The sequence below is a fragment of the Schistocerca americana genome, chromosome 2 (assembly GCF_021461395.2).
Source record: "Schistocerca americana isolate TAMUIC-IGC-003095 chromosome 2, iqSchAmer2.1, whole genome shotgun sequence".
NCBI lineage: Eukaryota > Metazoa > Arthropoda > Insecta > Orthoptera > Acrididae > Schistocerca > Schistocerca americana.
This window is the reverse complement of record NC_060120.1, coordinates 429,482,572-429,501,681: the sequence shown is the minus strand read 5'-3', so window position 1 is coordinate 429,501,681 and position 19,110 is coordinate 429,482,572. Positions and strand designations below refer to the sequence as shown.

Sequence of the window (19,110 nt, the reverse complement as noted above, 5' to 3'; positions counted from 1 at the left end):
CAGAGTGCCTACTCGAATGCTGGAAGCAGGATGTTAACGGTCCAGACGGCGTTGCAAGTTATCAGTGGTTTTCTTCCATGGACCTAGCGTCCAATGGCTGTATTTACTGTCATCATTCAAGGAGATTTTAATAATCCAACATTAAATTTTGTAAATAGTGGGGATGTTAGTACCTCCTTTACCTAAAATATTTTGCAGCCATCTGGATCCTTCGTACCAACACCAGATATTCTGGATTGTGCAGACAGTAAGTTTTCCCGCAATATATCCTACATTTCGATACCCCCAAACCTCAACCTTCGCTAGTTCCTGTCCTTCGTCTGCCTATCCTCTTATAACGGTACTTTACGGGCAGGCGTGTCAATTAGCATCATATTGATTAAAATCGGGGAAGAATTAAAAAGGGGAAAGTAATACGAAACTTTAATAACTGCACTAAGAAGCAATAAAATGAAAAGTAATAAAAGGCAAAGTAGCAAAGATCAAGCGGGACAGAAAGATATAGGGGCGCGTTTGTTTTTTAATACATATAAAAGAACATGTAACACATTATTGAGCTCTCTACCTTCAGTTACCGCGATCGGGCTAGTCGATGAAAAAGTGGTACGCGACTGCGAAATTCGTTAAGGAGATTATTTAGAGACTCTTCAAGCACGTTTAAAATGCATTACGTGTGACGAAGTGATCAGAGACGTTTATTGTCGGGTGGAGTAAAAATGAATCCGCCACCATAATTTGAACTTTGTGTTAGCTGGTAAAAATACTCTTTGGAAACTATTATGGTTGTGGAACCCACGAAAGTTGTGCGCAACGGAAAGCTATAGGTTACGTAATTCTGCATTTTATGAGATTGTGAAACCCGTGTGCGCGGAACATTAAGAGAATCTTATCCTTGGACGGTTGCGGGAGTAACTGATACAAACAACGCGCCAGCATAAAAAATAGTTCGCTTATTAACTACCAGATTTTAATTAACGGGGACCTAAAATACTAAAAAAGGATAGGATCATCACCTCCAATCCCGATTCATATTTCATATTTAATTAGTGAAAAGAGAAGTGTTAATAAACAAACTACATTTCAATTTTACCCACGATTTTGGCTTCATTACGTAGTCTTGACTACATGATAAACAATATCTGTGGAAGTTGTATGCAACGTATCGTCAACATTGTGGGACACCAAAAATGTAAGTGCATGAAATTATTCTTACAGCGGATGTATAATGTGTGAGTGCGACGAACTATATTGAGAAACTGAACATCCATTACGTACTTGCATGTTTATCTGCGAAAATGGTCCTTGTCGGTACATCAGCATAGAGTTCGAATAGAATCGCTGGATCATTGCAAACCATTCAGATTAATCGAACATCTAAGTACGCATAATGCTGGTACCACCAGGATGTGTTCTTTCTCTTCACCCCCGTGGCAGCAATTGAATTAAAAGTCAGCCGGGAAATACATTTACATCAATTGACGACCATTGAGCTAGCGTCACGAATTTTCAAACGTCCACTACCATGTATAAAGGCGAGTGACACCACGAGTGTTAACGTCGATCGAGGGGTGTCGTCGTGATCGTATTGAATGATATTGAGCGGTTACACCCTTCCCTGCCCCAGTTAAAGCACTCGGCAACCTTCTATTCTCCCAGTGTACCCACTAGACATTTCTTCCTTTTTTACTTCTCTCCTTTCCCGCTACCCTACTCCGCGCCCCTCCCCAAACCTCCCTATTACGCTTAGCAGCTCTACCCTGTCTCCACCACATCCCTGCATGCTCCCACAAACACCACTACACCTTCCCTACCCCTGCCGTACTGTATCTCACCCGTTAGGGATGGCCAAAATCGTTCATCTTTGAGAACTAGTTCAATGTTGATCGCTCCTTTCTGCGAACAGTTCCTTTTTATTCATTCACCGTTCCTTTCTTTGTGTGCTATACGGTTTTTAGATAAATTTCCCGAAAAATATCAAGTATGCACAAGTATTACTTCTGCTTGATAAACTCATTGATTACCTAACGTAGACAGGCTGTTTACTTCGATTTCCTTAGCTGAATGTGTTCTCAGAACGCATCACATTAGTCAGGTGATGTGACGCGCGAGTGGCCTCGACATAGGCAGAGAGAGCCCAGAACAAGCTGAATGGAAACTGTTTACGACCCAGCGCGGACAACCACGATCGTCAGTCACTTTCGAGGTGAGCTTATAGTTGTAACAAGTACAATGTATTGGTTTTCATTTCGTTTACTGAAAATTATATATATTTGTGTGGCCAGTACTAACATGAAATAACTGGAACATTAGTTGTTGTCCTTTACAAGTTGCTGGTGTATAAATTAACTACGCATCAATGCGTCATGTGTGAAAATTTAGTTGGAAAATTAACGACTTCTAACGTAGGAGCTGAGAAAGTACGTACTAAAATTAAGAAGGTTTGTATCAGCAACGGAAGCAGCAAGATCAGTATGCTGTGAAATCGTCGAAACTTAACAAGAGAAAGGGAACAAGACATTTTTTTCAAAACCTTGTCTCATCAGCAAATATTATTGCTTTCAAGTTCTTTAGAATCGAAAAATGGAACCGGTTTTTTGACCGTTCAGCAGCTGAAAAGCGCCGCAGGATACATGCATAAAATCAGTCATCAGTTATTTGAGAAAGTGAACTTGTAAGCTAGCGCAGGCAACCCTTAACAAACGAGAGTGAAACAAACATGAGAAACAACAAATCAGCAAATTACGTATAAATGTACTTAAAAGATATTTTTAACACATATATCTATTTGAAAATAAAATAAAAGAAAAATGCACGCTATTTCAAAGCCCATAATTTTAAGCATACTTCGGTCGTTTCTCTCACTACGTCAAAGAGCAGGAAATAATTGTCCATGAAACTCGTACTGAATAGCTTTTTTGTTAAGTCGTTAGTATCTGTCACAACAGCATAAAATACGGGCCCTTTTACAGATGCGTTTTTTTTAATGCAAATATTTTGAAAAGGAAGAAAGATTTCTTGTATTTACCTTGCAGGCATAAGATATATGAGGCGATTGTGTTGATAGTTTTTGGATTAACAACGAATTACCTTCTCGAAAAACCACTTCATGGAGTATTTTTCCGTGCTCCAAAGGGATGTTTCATGTAAAGTGTATGGCGAGAACCATTTATGTATTGAATAAGCTTATGTTCTTTGACGAAGCTGAATTGCGACTACAAGAACAGACTGCAATTTGTTCTGTTTGTATCTTTCTTAGCGCTATGTATGTCCAAGTTTAGGAAGCCAAAACTTCGTACTGGAATTTAAGAATTATTTCAAAACTTTTTGTATATGGCAGGTTGTGTGTGCCTTTAGGAAAAGCAAAATATCGTTTATGGCTCTTGTCCCTTGTTCTGTCGCCTTAAGCTTCTAAATCAAAAATTGAAACAGTCATTACAATGAATCGTGAAGCACAACCAATAGACGAATCGATCAAATAGCAAAAACTGTGATTCAGGGATCAAACTACTCTTTTCTAGTAAAACAAAAATATATTTGCACATTTCGATTCGAGTGATAGGTTCCTTAAGACAGATTCTTCACAGTGACGTAAATAAAGATGTCAATACTCTACACCTAGTTTGTACACTAATCGTCGTGAATTATCCGATTGAGATGGGCATCAATTTCATGGAAACACAAAAAAGAAAATAAAGAACAGAAGCTACGATTTTTCAAATTAATTTTTTTTAAATGTGTGAATATAAGAAACGTCGGCTTAATTTCGTTTTTTAGTTGTACTGTGTTTCATGGTGAGAAGAAAAACATCTGTTCTGTTAGAAATACTGGAGCACCCTCCTGAATATAGATTTAAACGCCTTTTTACATTAGTTTGGACTGTGTTATAACCAGCCTCGCGTATTGATATGAGGCTGAATTGAATGAAAATTTCAGTTTCTTGTGAAGTTATCCTAGTTCACCCAAGGCAGAGCTTGAAAAGAGATCTAACAGATAGTCAGAAATGAATATCAATGCCGTGTCAGCTGATACAGGACAGAAATGAATGCTCTGAAAGCAATTCAAGACGCTGTCTTAGGTGACTGTTTTACTCCATTTCAGCTCCTAAGGAGAATTATTCAGTAAAAATTGAGCGACGTTTTCGAGAAATCAAGCGTCGTTACAAGGATATGTGTGGCTGAAGCTGAAAATCGTGTTACACACAGAGGACAATGAAAAGTTTTCTACGCATCACAGTGACACAACATAGTTCGTTAGAGTTAGGACTACTTGCTATGAAATCGACTTTGGCTCATTGGTTAAACTTCATTAATATAAACTACACATTTGTCAACAAAAAACAATGAAAACTTTTTATCAATTTAACGGTCTGTTCTTTGTGTAGTTCTGTTACATTCACTTATAATACTTTACAACGATATGTTGTGTCTAACAATGCACTAGATACTACGGAATGTAGTGTAGGCCCTACATCCAACATGCTTTTCTAAATAGTGGGTTTCATCACTTTACAGGTATTTTTATTCTGAAATGATGCACTATTTAATCAAACAGAACTTAATTTGTTGAAAACCACTTACAGTGCTTCAAAAAATTAAGTTCTTTGTATTACTTTTTATTGTCAAGACTGAAGGCTCACCAGACCTATTCGATGGCGCACCATAGTTCTCATGACGTTCTGAAGTATGCATACATGTTTGAGAAACGGAATGGATGAGCTTGTGTGAACGTTCATGGTACCCATGGTGCCCTCTAGCAAGCATCCATGATGGCGGGTCCCAAAATAGGCGCCATGTTGGTAACATAGCTTCACAGCTCTTCCATTTCAGTCCACTTGGCTTTTAATTTCTATTTATCCACATTGTTTTTGAATGTGACACAGCCAGGGCATCAGAAGTTGTAGTAATAATAACCTTACAGCCAATAGATACTGTTTATTAATATTGGGCCTAAATACCCTGACGTAAGTGATACACTCATTGTACGGCCGCTGAGAACATTCTCGGCGGAGGAGCTGAAGCCACTTACAGTTAGTGTTTGGAATAATAGCAGGAATAGTACTGTTCTATTGAAGTGGCCAGTTGCAGACAGTACCTGGTAAGCCTCTGGCAGTCTAGCGACCACATCGCCCACTGGGAGGGTCCGCAAATCCTCGGCCACGTGGCTGTAATTCCAGGAGCTGTCAATGGGTAAAGCCTCGCTGAAGATCATAGCGGCATGCCGGGGAGAGTGGTTGAAGGCCCAAGGGTTCAGCGGAGAGCCGCCCATGGCGATGGCTCTGCTAAACAAGCCTGTTTGTGCAAACAAACACATAAACTTAGCGTTATTAGATATAAGAATAAAAGCTTCTGAAATCCCGACAGCAGTTCAACAATATGCTTACCAGTTACTTCTGGAACATAATTTTGGGTACCGAACCGCTTCAAAATCATAAAGATGTGAACGCGTAGAGACGAAGAGGATGCAGATACAGAATAAAAATTCTTGACTTTTCTAAATGTGTGGGAAAAACAAGGAAAACATATAATTAATTTTTGTATTATTCAAAGCTGCAGTCTTGTTACTGTACAAGTTTCCAAAGATGTAAATTTCATCAAGTCAGTTGGTCGAAGTATTGAAGTTCAGGTAATGCTTTTATTGTGACATTAATTTGAATATCAGAGTTTCAAAGCAAATTTGGAAAGATAAGTTTAAAATTTGTAAAATAACTTCTCTGGTCATTCTACACTTTTATTACATTGTTTCGATAGGATTCCTGCTTATGTGTTACATTCAGAATGTAAACAATGAATGTTGAAGGCTCATTCATCAAACCACATGTTTGCACAGTAACATCATCATCTTCAATTTCATTTCTAGTCCCTACATCTATTAAACATTTGTAAAAAACCTAAAGGCTTATCATTCTCCGCTTTCATTTCATCCATTATAAATAATGTTTTTAGAATATCAACATCTGTTTCGTTAACGATTTAAATAATAAAGTTACTACACAACTTACGCTTTTTCATGGCGAGCACAACGCATTTCATGAATTATTCCAACTTTTAAGTATTGTGTGGCCTACATAGTGTTTAAATATGATTTCTAAGCGTGGATTGTTGTCCCTCCTTTTAATGGCAGTCGCCCTTTTATGTCGTCATTAAAAATGGGAAAACTAGAAAGTATGATACGCTGAAAATCTAAATAGTGAAGTTAAAGGATAGCATCTTTTGCGATTTACTTTTAGGTATTGTACCAACTATACCGCATATATATTCTAGGACACGAAATTCACCTTTCATGTTGTTTGCTTACTTAAAGTGATATTATCGCAATATCTATATACTACGTTATAGGGAATCTTTGTTAGAAGCTGATTTATCTACATCCACGTTGCATTCACACTCTACAATGCAATATGAATTTCCTGGTAGATTGTAGGCTTACAACTCTTTGTGCCACATACTGGAGTTTCTTCCCGTTCCATCCGCGAACGGAACAAGGTGAGATGACTGATTAAATGTCTCTGTGTAACATTAGGCTAAACTTGTCCTCGAAGTCGATACGAGAGCGATACGTTGGGAGCTGTAGTGCGTTGCTAGATTCCCCACTTAATATTTAGTAGTTCAAATTTTTTAAGCTGCATTTCGTGGGTTAGCAGGCTTTTTCTGGCACCTATAGATGAAAATTATAGTTCCACCATAGCTCCTCTTGAAATAGGTCGATAAACTCTTTTCAAGCATAGCTACAAGCTCTTTTCTAAGTGGACAAGATTTACTGTTCTTTAACCTTGGAACATTTCTTTATTTGCTCTTTCAACCGAAGACGTATAGAAGGTTCCGATACGACGTCGGGGTTATATTTTTTATTTGTAATGTCCCTGAAATGCCTCTGTTTGACTTTAAGATTTCCTGGAGCTACAGAACAATACATTATTCACAACTTGCGTTTAGTAAATGCAGACCAAGCAAGTGACGCATTGGTTGGACACTGGACTCATATTCCAAAGCAAGACGTTTCAATTTCCCTTTCAGTCATTCAGATTTGTCTTTTTCGTGGGTTCCCCTAATTTCCAAAAACAATCTTGGCGGTGATTCTTTTTGTAAGAAAATTGTGCTCCGATTAATTCGTCGCCAACTAGACACTAAACCCTAACGCTCCTTTCTTCCTTTTAGTAATAACAGCAAGAATGCAATGCCTTCATGAAGCTACCGCACGTTTACGTGGCTCACTACAAGGGAATGAAATTAAAGATTACATCAGTTTATAGTCTTCTCTCCTTTCGTCAACACCACGGGTTTTATTTGAAATTTACCCACTCTCAATAAATTTGCTGTGATTTAAGTGCAAACGAAGGGTGCTCGTTTAGCGAATAGCTAAACAGATAGAAAGAAGAGAACAGGAATTAATGTGCTGGTATGAATGCTGAACAACGCCGTCATTTATATCGAAATAATCAGCGAGCAGTTGTCTGAAAGAAATTTTATATCCTTGCCGTTTTCAGGCACTTCATGCCCTCCTTCAGAAGGCTATAACTATCACATTATCTGCGACTGTCAACAGTAAGATGCATGCAGAATATTGCTGTGGTCATGTGGTTCATAGTTACTGTGCAAAAATGATATAACGAAGCCAAACAACAAGTGCAGGTGTAGTGCCAGAACTGGAGCTAATCAGCTAATAAACAACTAATAATTAGCTCCAGTTCTGGCATGATATCCGCACTTGTTGTTTAGCTTCTTTTTACCATTTTTGCACAGACTCTGTGAACGACACACCAGAGAAATACGGTGCATGTACCTCATTGCAGACACTTGCAAATAATTCGTAATTATAAACTTCTAAAGGACACTAGTGTCTGAAACCGGTTAAGGAAATAAAATTTCTTTTATGCGGTTTCTGATTATTTCGATGTATACAACTACAGTTGCTGAAGATGGGGAAAATACTAATGACGTCATTTAATTACAATTATAATAAGTGTAAAAATGATTAACAAATTACGTAATTGTGTTGACAATGAAAATTTGGAGTGGCCTAGCACGGGACATAAATAGGTAACAGTTCTAAACTCAAAGACTTTTATTTCTTAGCTTGTGGTGTTTAATTGTAGTGACATACACTTGCAAGTTTTACTTTGGAAATATTATTTAGATAAAATACAGCACATATCAAGAAAATTGGATTAAAAGCTTTAGTGGAACCTTGAATGATGAAAATGGATACTGTCGATATTGTTACAAATAATAGACAGGAGAATGCCAAATGCGAAACAATTTTGGAACTTTATACTTTCTAAAACGCAGAATAATTACATCTTTGTAACACGTTATGCAGTTGGACTGGCTTAACAATGCGTAGCACTTATTTCGATCTGGGTGGAAAAGAAAGAATGTGAGTTTTTGCAATTTTACCCCTCAGGTTTACTCTTCATCGATGGAAATGTCAACTGTCACCGGAAATAAAGGCACGTTTTGCTTAGTTACCGAGCGCAAATGTTTATTTTCTCACTACTGTAGCTAGGAAAGAAACTCACTATCTGACGTATCGAGTGGTTGCACTTAACTTGCTACACAGCATCATCAATCACTGTTTTTGTGATCTTTGTTTTCCCCCTGACAATAGCAGTTTTTACTAGCAGTGTTCCACAAGAACTGAATGGTCAGCATGTCTTTCCGGAGGACCTGGCTTCAGTTCCCAGTACAGTCAAGGGTTTGTCTTTGGTGGGAGGAGTGGAATGGTGTGCACTCTATTTCGTAGTGCCATTGAGGAGCTACATAACTGACAAGTAGCGGATCTAAAGTCCAGGAAGTTGACAACGATCAGCAGCATAGCATTCCATATCGCATCTGACAGATGCCAATTGCAGAAAATGATGCGGCACCCAGTCCTTACTGAATGTTCCGTCAGGGCCGGAACACGGAGCTAATATGCCTCAGTGCACCCTATGATCAGTAATCTGAGAATAACGTAATAAAACTATGTGCTTTTATTTGAATGGTTTCTATTTCTGTGTTGTTTGATATTTATTATTTTGTTCCATAGACTTCTTAATATGTCCCTTGTTTCTTGCAGTCATAAGTGTCTTCCGCAAAGAAGGCTGTTGAAAATAGATTGAATGTATTTGCTACCGCGTGACAGCAATTCCACGAAACTCGCAGTACCTGTTCAATGCTCCCGAACGCCTTCCGTTACTCTTTGTAATTATTCTGGCCGCTTGTATGCCCTATTACAGAACACAGAGAGTGCAATTTAGATTACGTTGTACATTTCGTATGACAAAGAATATTGTTCGAAGGTAATGTATCTCTCTCTAAATACTGCAAATAAGAACACTGCTGACATAGTAGTTGTAATATAATTTGTTTCCGTCAAGAAATTGACTCGGCATAATTATTTTAAAAATGATAAACGTCTTGACTGGTACATATAGAGTTCTTTGTACGTGGCGGCGCTAGCGGTCTGTGTGTACTGCAGGACCTGGTATGCAATTTCAATACAGGATCATATTTACTGCACGACTTATGTGTCAGTAAAGAGGACATTAGGCTTAGCGACCTGCAAGCATACGCTCTCTAATTCACGCACTGTCAACAATGTTTTGCATAGAGTGTACCTGCAGTCCCCCTGTTTGCGTTATTCTGTCTACCCTTGTACTCCACACGCTACATGGCTGTGTCTGTTGGCTGGTGGGTGTACCGTTATTACCACTACCCTCTCAATGTTCTAATAACAAATGGCACGCGAGTTAAACAACTGTCTTATAGTGCGTCTGACCATGATGGCCACTACATGTGATACATGTGGCGCACAGTAATGTGTTTGCTTTGCTCTACTCGTAACGTTTGCTCCTCGCAGCTTTAGCAGTAAGTTTAGCCCTAATGAATAACACTTCTCTCCTAACGTCGGCCGCTTGAGTCAGATGATCGTATGTGTGACGCTCTCGAATTGGCTAACGGGAACCGTGACGAAATGTGCGGCTCTTATGTAGCTGCTCTACTAATTATGTCTAATAGCGACTATAAAAAGTCACGGTTGTTCTGCCAACGGCATTCTCAGAGGGTGGGGAAGCGGGCAGGTTCCCTTCCCCTTGGGTGGGAAACTGTCCCTAAAAGGCGAAAGAATCCGCAATAATGAACGGCATGAGGGTGCAGAAAGCAATGGAAACCACTACATCAAAGATACATGATTTTTATCGACAGAAAATGTGGCCTGTAACAGCAAAAACTGTCATGATGATGTTTCCATTGGCAAAAAATTCTGGATTAGTCGCCAATCCGAATGTCCGGGACGGGACTGCCATGGGGAGGTGACCATGAGGAAAAGATGGAATAATCAACACCAGATCGATATTCTACGAGTCAGAGCATGGAACGTCAGAAGTTTGAACGTAGCAGGAAATCTTGAAAATCTGAAATTAGAAACGTAAGGCCTCAATCTAGATATACTCTGATCAGTGAAATGAAATGCAAACAAGATAAGGATTTCGTGTCAGCCGAATATAGGCTAATATCAACAGCAGCAGAAAATAGCATAACAGGAATAGGAATTGTTATGAATAGGGAGCTAGGCCAGAGGGTGAGCTACTGTGAACAATTCAGTGATAGTGCTGTTCTCATCAGATTCGACAGCAAATCAACGCCGACTACGATATTTCAGATATACACGCCAAGTCGCAAGCAGAAGATGAAGATAGAGAGAAAATAACTGAGGATACTCAAAGGGTAATTCAGTATGTAAATGGAAACAAAAATCTAATATTTGTGGGGGATTGTAATGCAGTTGCAGGGAAAGAAATAGAAGAAAGCGTTAGAGAGAATATGGGGGTTTGTAGTAGGAATGAAAGAGAATAAAGAGTAATTGAGTTCTGTATTACATTTCAGGAGGTAATAGCGAATACTCTGTTCAAGAATCACAGAAGGTGGAGATACACTTGGAAAAGACCAGGACAGATGTGAAGATTCGACCTGAATTACGTCATGGTCAGGCAGAGATTCCGAAATCAGGTATTCGATTTGAAGGCATCCTTGTGAGCAGATATAGACTTAGACCACAATTCAGTAATGATGAAAAATAGATCGAAGTTTAAAGAGAATCGAATGGAAGAATCAGTATGGAACGAAGTGGGATACTGAAGTACTGAGGAATGTTGAGAGGCATATAGTATTAGCCAAAATATGAAAGAGCTCTGGAAGACTTGAGCCAAACAAGCGATAAGCATAGATAATATTCCATTGGAATTTTTAAAATCATTGGGGGAAGCGGAAACCAAACGACTATTCAGTTTGCTACGTAGAATCAATGAAATTGGCAACGTACCATCAGACTTTCGGAAAAATATCATCCACACAAATGCGACGATAGGAAGAGCAGGTAAGTGCGAGAACTATCGCACATTCAGCTTAACGGCTCTTGCATCCAAGCTGCTGACAAGAATGATACACAGAACAATGGAAAAGAAAATTGAGAAGCTGTTAGATAACAATCAGTTTGGCTTTCGGAAAGGTAAAGGCACCAGAGAGGCAGTTCTGACATTGCTCTTGATAATTTATTCTCGAATGCTCGAATCAGAAACATACAAATTTACAGTTGTTATAAACATCAATAAATATATACACACAAATTGTATTTATATTACATGTGCCCAGTACATTGCAACCTCCAAGGCGCTTGGAGTGGCTTGCAGGAGATCAATCTTCGTGCAGGATGTAGGGCACAAAAGGCACTGGAGCACGTGGCTTGTGGTTTGTTCTTGTCCACAATCACAGGACGTATCTTCTGTTATGAAGCCCCATCTCTTCAGGTTGTCTCTGGATCGTCCAACTCCTGATCGTAATCTGTTAAAAGATTTGCACACCAGCCAGCTCTCGCTGTGTCCAGGTGGTAGTTCTTCAGCTTCTCGCGTCTGCAGGTGAGGCGTCGACTTCTTCCATAACTCCAGCCTTGCCTTCTCTGGTGAAATGGTGAGCTTCTCGGATGTTCTCAGGAAGCTCTTTCGCGATCTCAGCCGTTGCTGTGGTGGATTATGTCCACGTAGTGGATGGGCACTGTCCTGTTCCACTTTCAGTATCTCCTTGTTGGCAGCCACTGTCCTGCGTATCCATGGTGGCGCTATTCCAGCCAGGCAGTAGAGCTTATCAGTTGGGGTAGGTCTTAAGCAACCTGTGATCAACCTGCAGGTTTCGTTGAGAGCAATGTCTACTTGTCTGGCATGAGATGACCTGTACCAGACTGGAGAAGCATATTCAGCAGTAGAAAAGCACAGTGCCATTGCAGAACTGCGAATAGTTTGTGGATGTGATCCCCACTGTGTCCCCGCTAGTTTGCGAATTAGGTTGTTTCGAGTGGAGATTTTCATTTTGGTGTTCTTGCAGTGAGTTTTGAATGTCAGAGTTCTGTCGAGAGTGACTCCCAAGTATTTAGGTGCGTGATGATGCTGGAGTTGGATGCCTGACCATGCAATATGTAGCTCACGATTAGCTTCCCTGTTCCTTAAATGAAAGGCACACACTTGTGTCTTCGAAGGGTTTGGTCTGAGTTGGTTCCGATTGTAGTAGCTTGACAGTGTTTTAAGTGCTGTTGTCAGGTTTCTTTCCACTCTTTCAAAGCATGAGCTCTGTGTAGCAAGGGCTAGGTCATCTGCATATAAGAATCTACTTGTGCCTGGGGTCAATGGCTGGTCGTTGGTATAGATGTTGAAAAGAAGTGGAGCCAAGACGCTTCCCTGAGGTAGACCATTTTTCTGCGCTCTCCAGCGACTGCGTTGTCCTTGAAATTCAACAAAAAACCTGACGTTTTGGAGGAGGGTGCTGAGTAGTCTAACGAGGTGGGCGTTGTTGATCATATTATATAGTTTTGCATGGAGTAACCGATGATGGACAGTATCGTATGCTGCTGTGAGATCCACGAAGACCACGCCCGTTACTTGACGGATTTCAAAACCATCCTCTATAAACTGAGTGAGATTCAGAAGTTGCCCTGTGCATCTTCTGTTTGGTCGAAATCCTGCTTGTTAAGGTATGAGAAGAGGGTCTATTACTGGTAGGATTCTATTCAGAATCATACGTTCGAACAGTTTATAAAGGTGACTCAAAAGGCTAACTGGTCTGAAATTCTTTGGATGATTTGCTTCCTTTCCAGGTTTCAGGAGAGCTATCACCCTGCTCTTTCGCCAGATCTTTGGTATTTGGCACTAGTTCATGCAGTTGTTGAAAAGCTGCAGGATCCACTTTCTTGTTTCTGGGCCAAAATTCTTGATTTGCTCCATACGGATGTCATCTAGACCGGATGTCTTACCAGTTTTACTCTCCTTAATAGCCTTGTTTAATTCAGATATCTCGAATGGGGGAGTCAGATCCCTCGTTTGTTCTTGGGCCTCTTGCTGTACTTTTGGAACTTTGATTCTATGGCTTCCTTTCCCATTCATGAGCAGTTGGTGTGCTATCTGATCTGCAGTAATGTTGCAGTGTGCTGTGGATCTGGTTGGGTCATTATTGAGGCGTCTCAGTAATCTCCACGCTTTATGACTGTTTCTGATGAGATCAAGTTCTTCCATAGTTTTAACCCAAGAATTCCTTTTGGATTCTTTCAGAGATGCAATAAGTTTATTCCCAGCCGATAGCGTTGTCTCCCCGAATGGATCTTCTTCGAATAGTACCTTATACTCTGTAAATTGAGCACTGAGTTCTGAAGTTAGACCAGGAATGTATGATGTTCGACAACCCCGAGGAACTGCAATTCTGGAGCACCTCTTTACAGCCCTCACAAAAGTGTCATACGTCTCAGGTGAAGGTTCAATATTGAGAACTGCAGCGTCCAGCGTTTCTGTAAACTTCGGCCAGTTGGCTTTCCTGAGGTTAAATCTCCTTCTGAACGGAACTGTCTGTGGTCTAACTGCTGCGTAAATTTCGCACATGATCGGTCTGTGCTGTGTATTTAGAATAGGGTTGCAGACAGTTTTTATGCACTGTTGTGAGATGTTCTCTTGATAATGAAAACAAGACTGAAGAAAAATCAGGACATGCTCATGGGATATATCGATTTAGGAAAAGAGTTCGACAATGTAAAATGGACAAAGATGTTCGGAATTTTGAGAAATATGGAAGTAGGCTATAGGGAAAGACGGGTAATGTACTATGTGCACAAGAACCAGGTGGGAACAATAAGACTGGAAGACTGAGAACGAAGTGTCTGGATTAAAGAATGTGTGAGATGGGAATGCAATCTTAATCTATACATGGAAGAAGCAATGATGGAAATTAAAGAAAGGTACAAAAGTGGGATTAAAATTCAGGGTGAAAGGATATCAATGATAAGATTCGTTGATGACACTGTTATCCTCAGTGAATGAAGAAGTGTTACATGACCTTTTGAATGGAATGAAAAATCTAATAATTACAGAATATGGACTGAGAGTAAACCGAAAAAAGACGAAAGTAATGAGAAGCAGTAGAAACGAGATTAGTGAAAAACTTCACACCAAAATTAGTTGTCACGAAATTAAGGAATTCAGCCACCTTGGAAAGAAATAACCTATGACGGACGGAGCAAGGAGGACATAAAAAGCAGATTTGCACAGAAACAGGCAGCATTTCTGGCCAAGAGAAATCTACCGATATCAAACATAGGCCTCAATTTGAGGAAGGAATTTCCCAGAATATACGTTTGGAGCATAGCATTGTATGGCAGTCAAACATGGACAGTGGGAAAGCAGGAACAGATGAGAATCAAAGCGTTTGAGATGTGATGCTACAGAAGAACGTTAAAATGAGGTATGCTGATAGGATAAGGAGTGATGAAGTTCTTCGTACAATCGGGAAGAAAGGCATACTTGAAAAACACTGACACGAAGAAGGGACATGATGGTTAGGACATGTGTTAAGACATCAGGGAATAGCCTCAATGGTACTAGAGGCAACTGAAGAGGGTAAAAACTGGTGAGGAAAATGGAGACTGGAAAACATCCAGCATATAATTGAGGATGTAGGGTGCAAGTACTACTTTGAGATACTACTTTGAGATGAAGAGGTTAGCGCAGGGGAGGAGTTCGTAGTGTGCACTTTGTAAACTATCTTCTTAATTTATATTTGATTCTTCCAATGAGTCTGTAGAGCATTTGGCTTTTCTGTAAATAGTTTACGTGCTCGTTCCATCTTAAATCGCCCTGGACGCTTACTCCTAAATGCTGTATGACTTCTACTCATTTCAGTGATTAATCGCCAGTGGTACAGACTAGCAATAGCTGATTTTTCAAGCCTTAATGTGCAATACGCAACATTTGTATGTATTGTGGGTCGGTTCGCCATTCTTGCACCAAACGTTCATCATCTGCGAATCTTCCTTCATTTCACAATAAATTTCCAATGTTGCGAATCCCCTGTAAGAGATGTATCACAATTAATAACGAAAACTGACATGCGTGAAAGTGTGAGATAATGGATGCAAAAGATTATCACTAAATATGAGACCGCAATCGAGTCGTTTGCAAAAAAACTGTGGCCATGTGATTATGAGCAACTTCAGACTTCAGTATGAAATACTGTTCTAGTTAGAACTACTGCATTTGAAACAAACACTTCAATTATTTTCGCATATAACTGTGCTCAATTTCCATGCATAATTCATGGTCGGGGAATGTGGCAGATGCATGATGGAGCACCGGCAGACATTACTGCTACATCTAATGTATCAACGTGGTCTAAGATGGGTGGGTCGGACAAGGCGTGTAAGTTAGTCCACAAAATCACCTACCCTCATTCATCTGCTTTTTTCCTGTCTCAAAAGCGTACGGCAGTCGCGACGATACTGCTGAAGAATTGGAGCACCGAACTGTACACTCTTGCCTAGATTCGTGATATGATCGTGGATGTTTGATAGAATGCGTAAGTCACTGAAGAGACGAATGGAGTATTGGATCCAGGTGAGGGTACGATTTGTGTATACCTCCGTTAACAGGTACGAAAATACAGTAGACTGTAACTTGTGCCGTATTAGTATTTTATCTCTTGTTAAGGTATACAGTTGTGCCCAATTAAATGAAGATTTAATCAAAATTACATACAATTCAAATACTCTTGTTCTAAGCCGGACAAATCTCATACTGAAATCAGTAACCCCACACTCGCAATTATCACGCAAACTGCTCATTTTCCGACCCAAGTTTAGTGTTACGTTTTGGCTTTTGTTATCGGATACTTTCACCTGTGCCAGTTTTGGCTATTAATTATAATGCTCCATGTATACAACACCGTCATCTGCGAAGAGTCCCATAGAGCTGTGGATGCTACTCACCGGGTTATTTGCATTATTAACAGTAACGATCCTGTAAAACTTCTTCAGGATGTAGTTCAAGCTGCTTTCGCATCTGAAGTTTTCTCTCCGTTGAGAACGACGATTGAGTTCTGTCTGCCAGTAAGTCTACAGTAAAGCCACAAAACTGCCCCAATATTCCAGAAGCTCGTGTTTTTAATTATTTTCTCCTTTACAAGCTGCGCTGTGCAACCGTATTGAATATCATCCGGCAGTGGAAAAACAGGTCACCTTCTACAGCCTCATGGATGTTGTAGGTTAACAGAGCGACAGAATTTTGTTCAACTATGAATGGGAGAATCAATGTTGATTCCTTTGTCAACTAAGAACTGTGAGCTCGTAACACCAAGGGAATGTCACATAAGTGGTATTTAATGACGATCAATAATCAATGTAATGAGTGCTTTGTGGCTGGTAGAAAACAGGACAGTATCGAATACGTAGTCTCTACAGTGATCTGAACACCAGTGCCTAAAAATACTGTGTTACGAAGCTAATCGTCAAACACACCAATACAAAAGTTTGAAAAGGAACGTGGCTTTCAGTATACATTTAGGACTGGCACCACGAAGAGCAACAGAAGTATTACAATGACGCCTTATTTTGTTAAACGAATATCTGTGTCCTTGGTCTTCGGTGAGCACCTTGCAACTACTGTAAGATTTCTGGGAAACTGACGGGTAGCGGATGAGTACAGACCCGCGGCGAAATCCATCTGGCTGTAAAGCAGAGCTTCCCATGGGAGTAACGCGAATAACGCTCAGCGACTGCCGTTGTCAGGTGGTGCTGTTCACAGCGTTTCCTCACAGTCGGTTGGTGCTGCGGCAATTCTGTCTAGCACTTACGATTGTTAGCTGCTTTTTTTACGACCGTCGGCCCTCACAGCACCTATTGAGCGGCGCGGCACCATTGTTAGGCATTAGACTCGTGTTTAGGACTTGAGATTTCCTTCCGACCATACTTCCATTTATGTTTATAGCTTTTCGGCTTCTTTTTCCTTATTGGAATCCGCGTGGCGTTGTTGCATTATTGGAAATTCTTCCACAATGTGCACACCATCGAATCTCTGACATGGAGTGTAGTGTACTTGAAAAACTGAAACCAATTGTCTCAGTATCAGATTGCAAATATTACCTGTCACCATTTATAATTTTTTACTGTTCAACGCACAGTGCAGTAACTGACACAATAATTAAATAACTCTGCCAGGACGGTTTATAAGGCCAAATATTCTGATATATAAAGGGAGCAGCACTATCGCAGTTGCTGAACTTCGTTACTGCATACTGAACTGTTAATAAAATTTATTAAATTTTACCATTTCTTTGTGTAGACGGTAAAATTTTACCACTGCAAAAACTTCTCCTCTGATACCTTCGAACTTTGGCTACGTTAAAATACGGAATGTTTGACGGAAAAGGTATTCAGTTTTTTTTGAAGAAGATAGTATTATTCAAAACTAGAGGAAAGCCATTGAGCTTATACCTGAAAAAAAAACCTTGTTGAAACACCTGCCGTTTTGTTCCTGTATGCAAATCTGGTTCTTGATGTGATTACTACACATTTTGCTCCTCCTTCAGGCCTTCAGCCCGCCCACTCAAACGCTAAAGAAATAGTGTGAGCATACCTGAAGGAAGACGGAAGCTGTCTTGGTCACTATGTATGTTTATTCAGATTACCAGTTCCGACCTTTGTCAAGGTCAGCTTCAGGTCTATTATCTGATTACTGTGAATCGCAGTTGATCAGCAGGGAGAAGAAAATCAGGGGCTAGAAAACTGTTTCCATTATTTTGCTTCGTTTTTGAGTTCAAATTATAGTAAAGTAGTCGTTTTTCTTATATTCTTTTTGTTGTAGGCCAACACAACCGCAAGGAACATTCGTCACGACCAAAAACGACCACACGCTGACTGATATTTTCGGGTATTTTCTGTTCGCTTCCTTTTCCGGTCTCTCAAACGACTACCAGCTATATAGTTTTATTCTTACAAAAAGGATGAACAGTAGCCAGATACTGTTAAAAAGGTACTTTTAGAGGGCCATGAAGGGTTTCCAACATGAAAAGTTGTCTGACGATGAATCTGTTGTTGGAAACCGTTAACAGCCCTCTAAAAATACGTTATCAACAGTATCTGGTTACTGTTCATCCTTTTGTTTTCATAAGAATAAAACTATATTGATGGTAGTCGTTTGAGATCCCGGAAAAGGAAGTGAACAGAAACTTAAAAAAAAAAAGAGGAAGAGTCTCTTGTCAATTTTTTCCTGTATAGGAATATAGTTCTTGATGTGATTACTAAACACTTTGTTTACGATCACGGGTACAGCCCTCCCAACCGAACACTACAGAAGGAGGGAATTATCCAAATGAAGTGGAAGTATTCTGAATCGATAGATGTGATGTACATGAACAGAAAAACAAATTATTACAGTTTCAGAAATATTGCACGATTTATTCATGAGAAAGAGCTTCATAAATTGAGGAAGTCAATAACGCGTTAGTCCACCTCTGTCCTCTATGCAGCAGTTATTCGGCTTGGCATTGCTTGATACAGTTGTTGGGTGTCTACCTGAGGTATCTCCTACCAAATTCTGTCCAATTGGTGCTTTACATCGTCAAAATCCCGAGCTGGTTGGAGGGCCCTGCCTATACTGCTACAAACGTTCTCAATTGGAGACAGATCCGACTACCTAACTGGCCAAGAGAGGGTTTGGCAAACGAAAAAAGAATGACTAGAATGTCTCGCCGTGAGTGGGCGGGCTTTATGTTACTGAAATGTGTCATGAAGGGTAACAAAACTGGGCACAGAATATCGTCGACATACCGC

The 19,110-nt window shown here is 40.0% G+C and overlaps 1 protein-coding gene across 1 annotated transcript in view; it reads right to left on the bottom strand.

The window, feature by feature from the left end:
- LOC124594070 (esterase E4-like) overlaps window positions 1-19,110 on the bottom strand; it is a 247,648-nt gene that overhangs the window by 72,444 nt on the left and 156,094 nt on the right. The window contains exon 10 of the mRNA XM_047132420.1: window positions 5,092-5,288. Coding sequence (XP_046988376.1) covers window positions 5,092-5,288 — 197 coding nt within the window. The remainder of the gene's footprint in view (window positions 1-5,091; window positions 5,289-19,110) is intronic.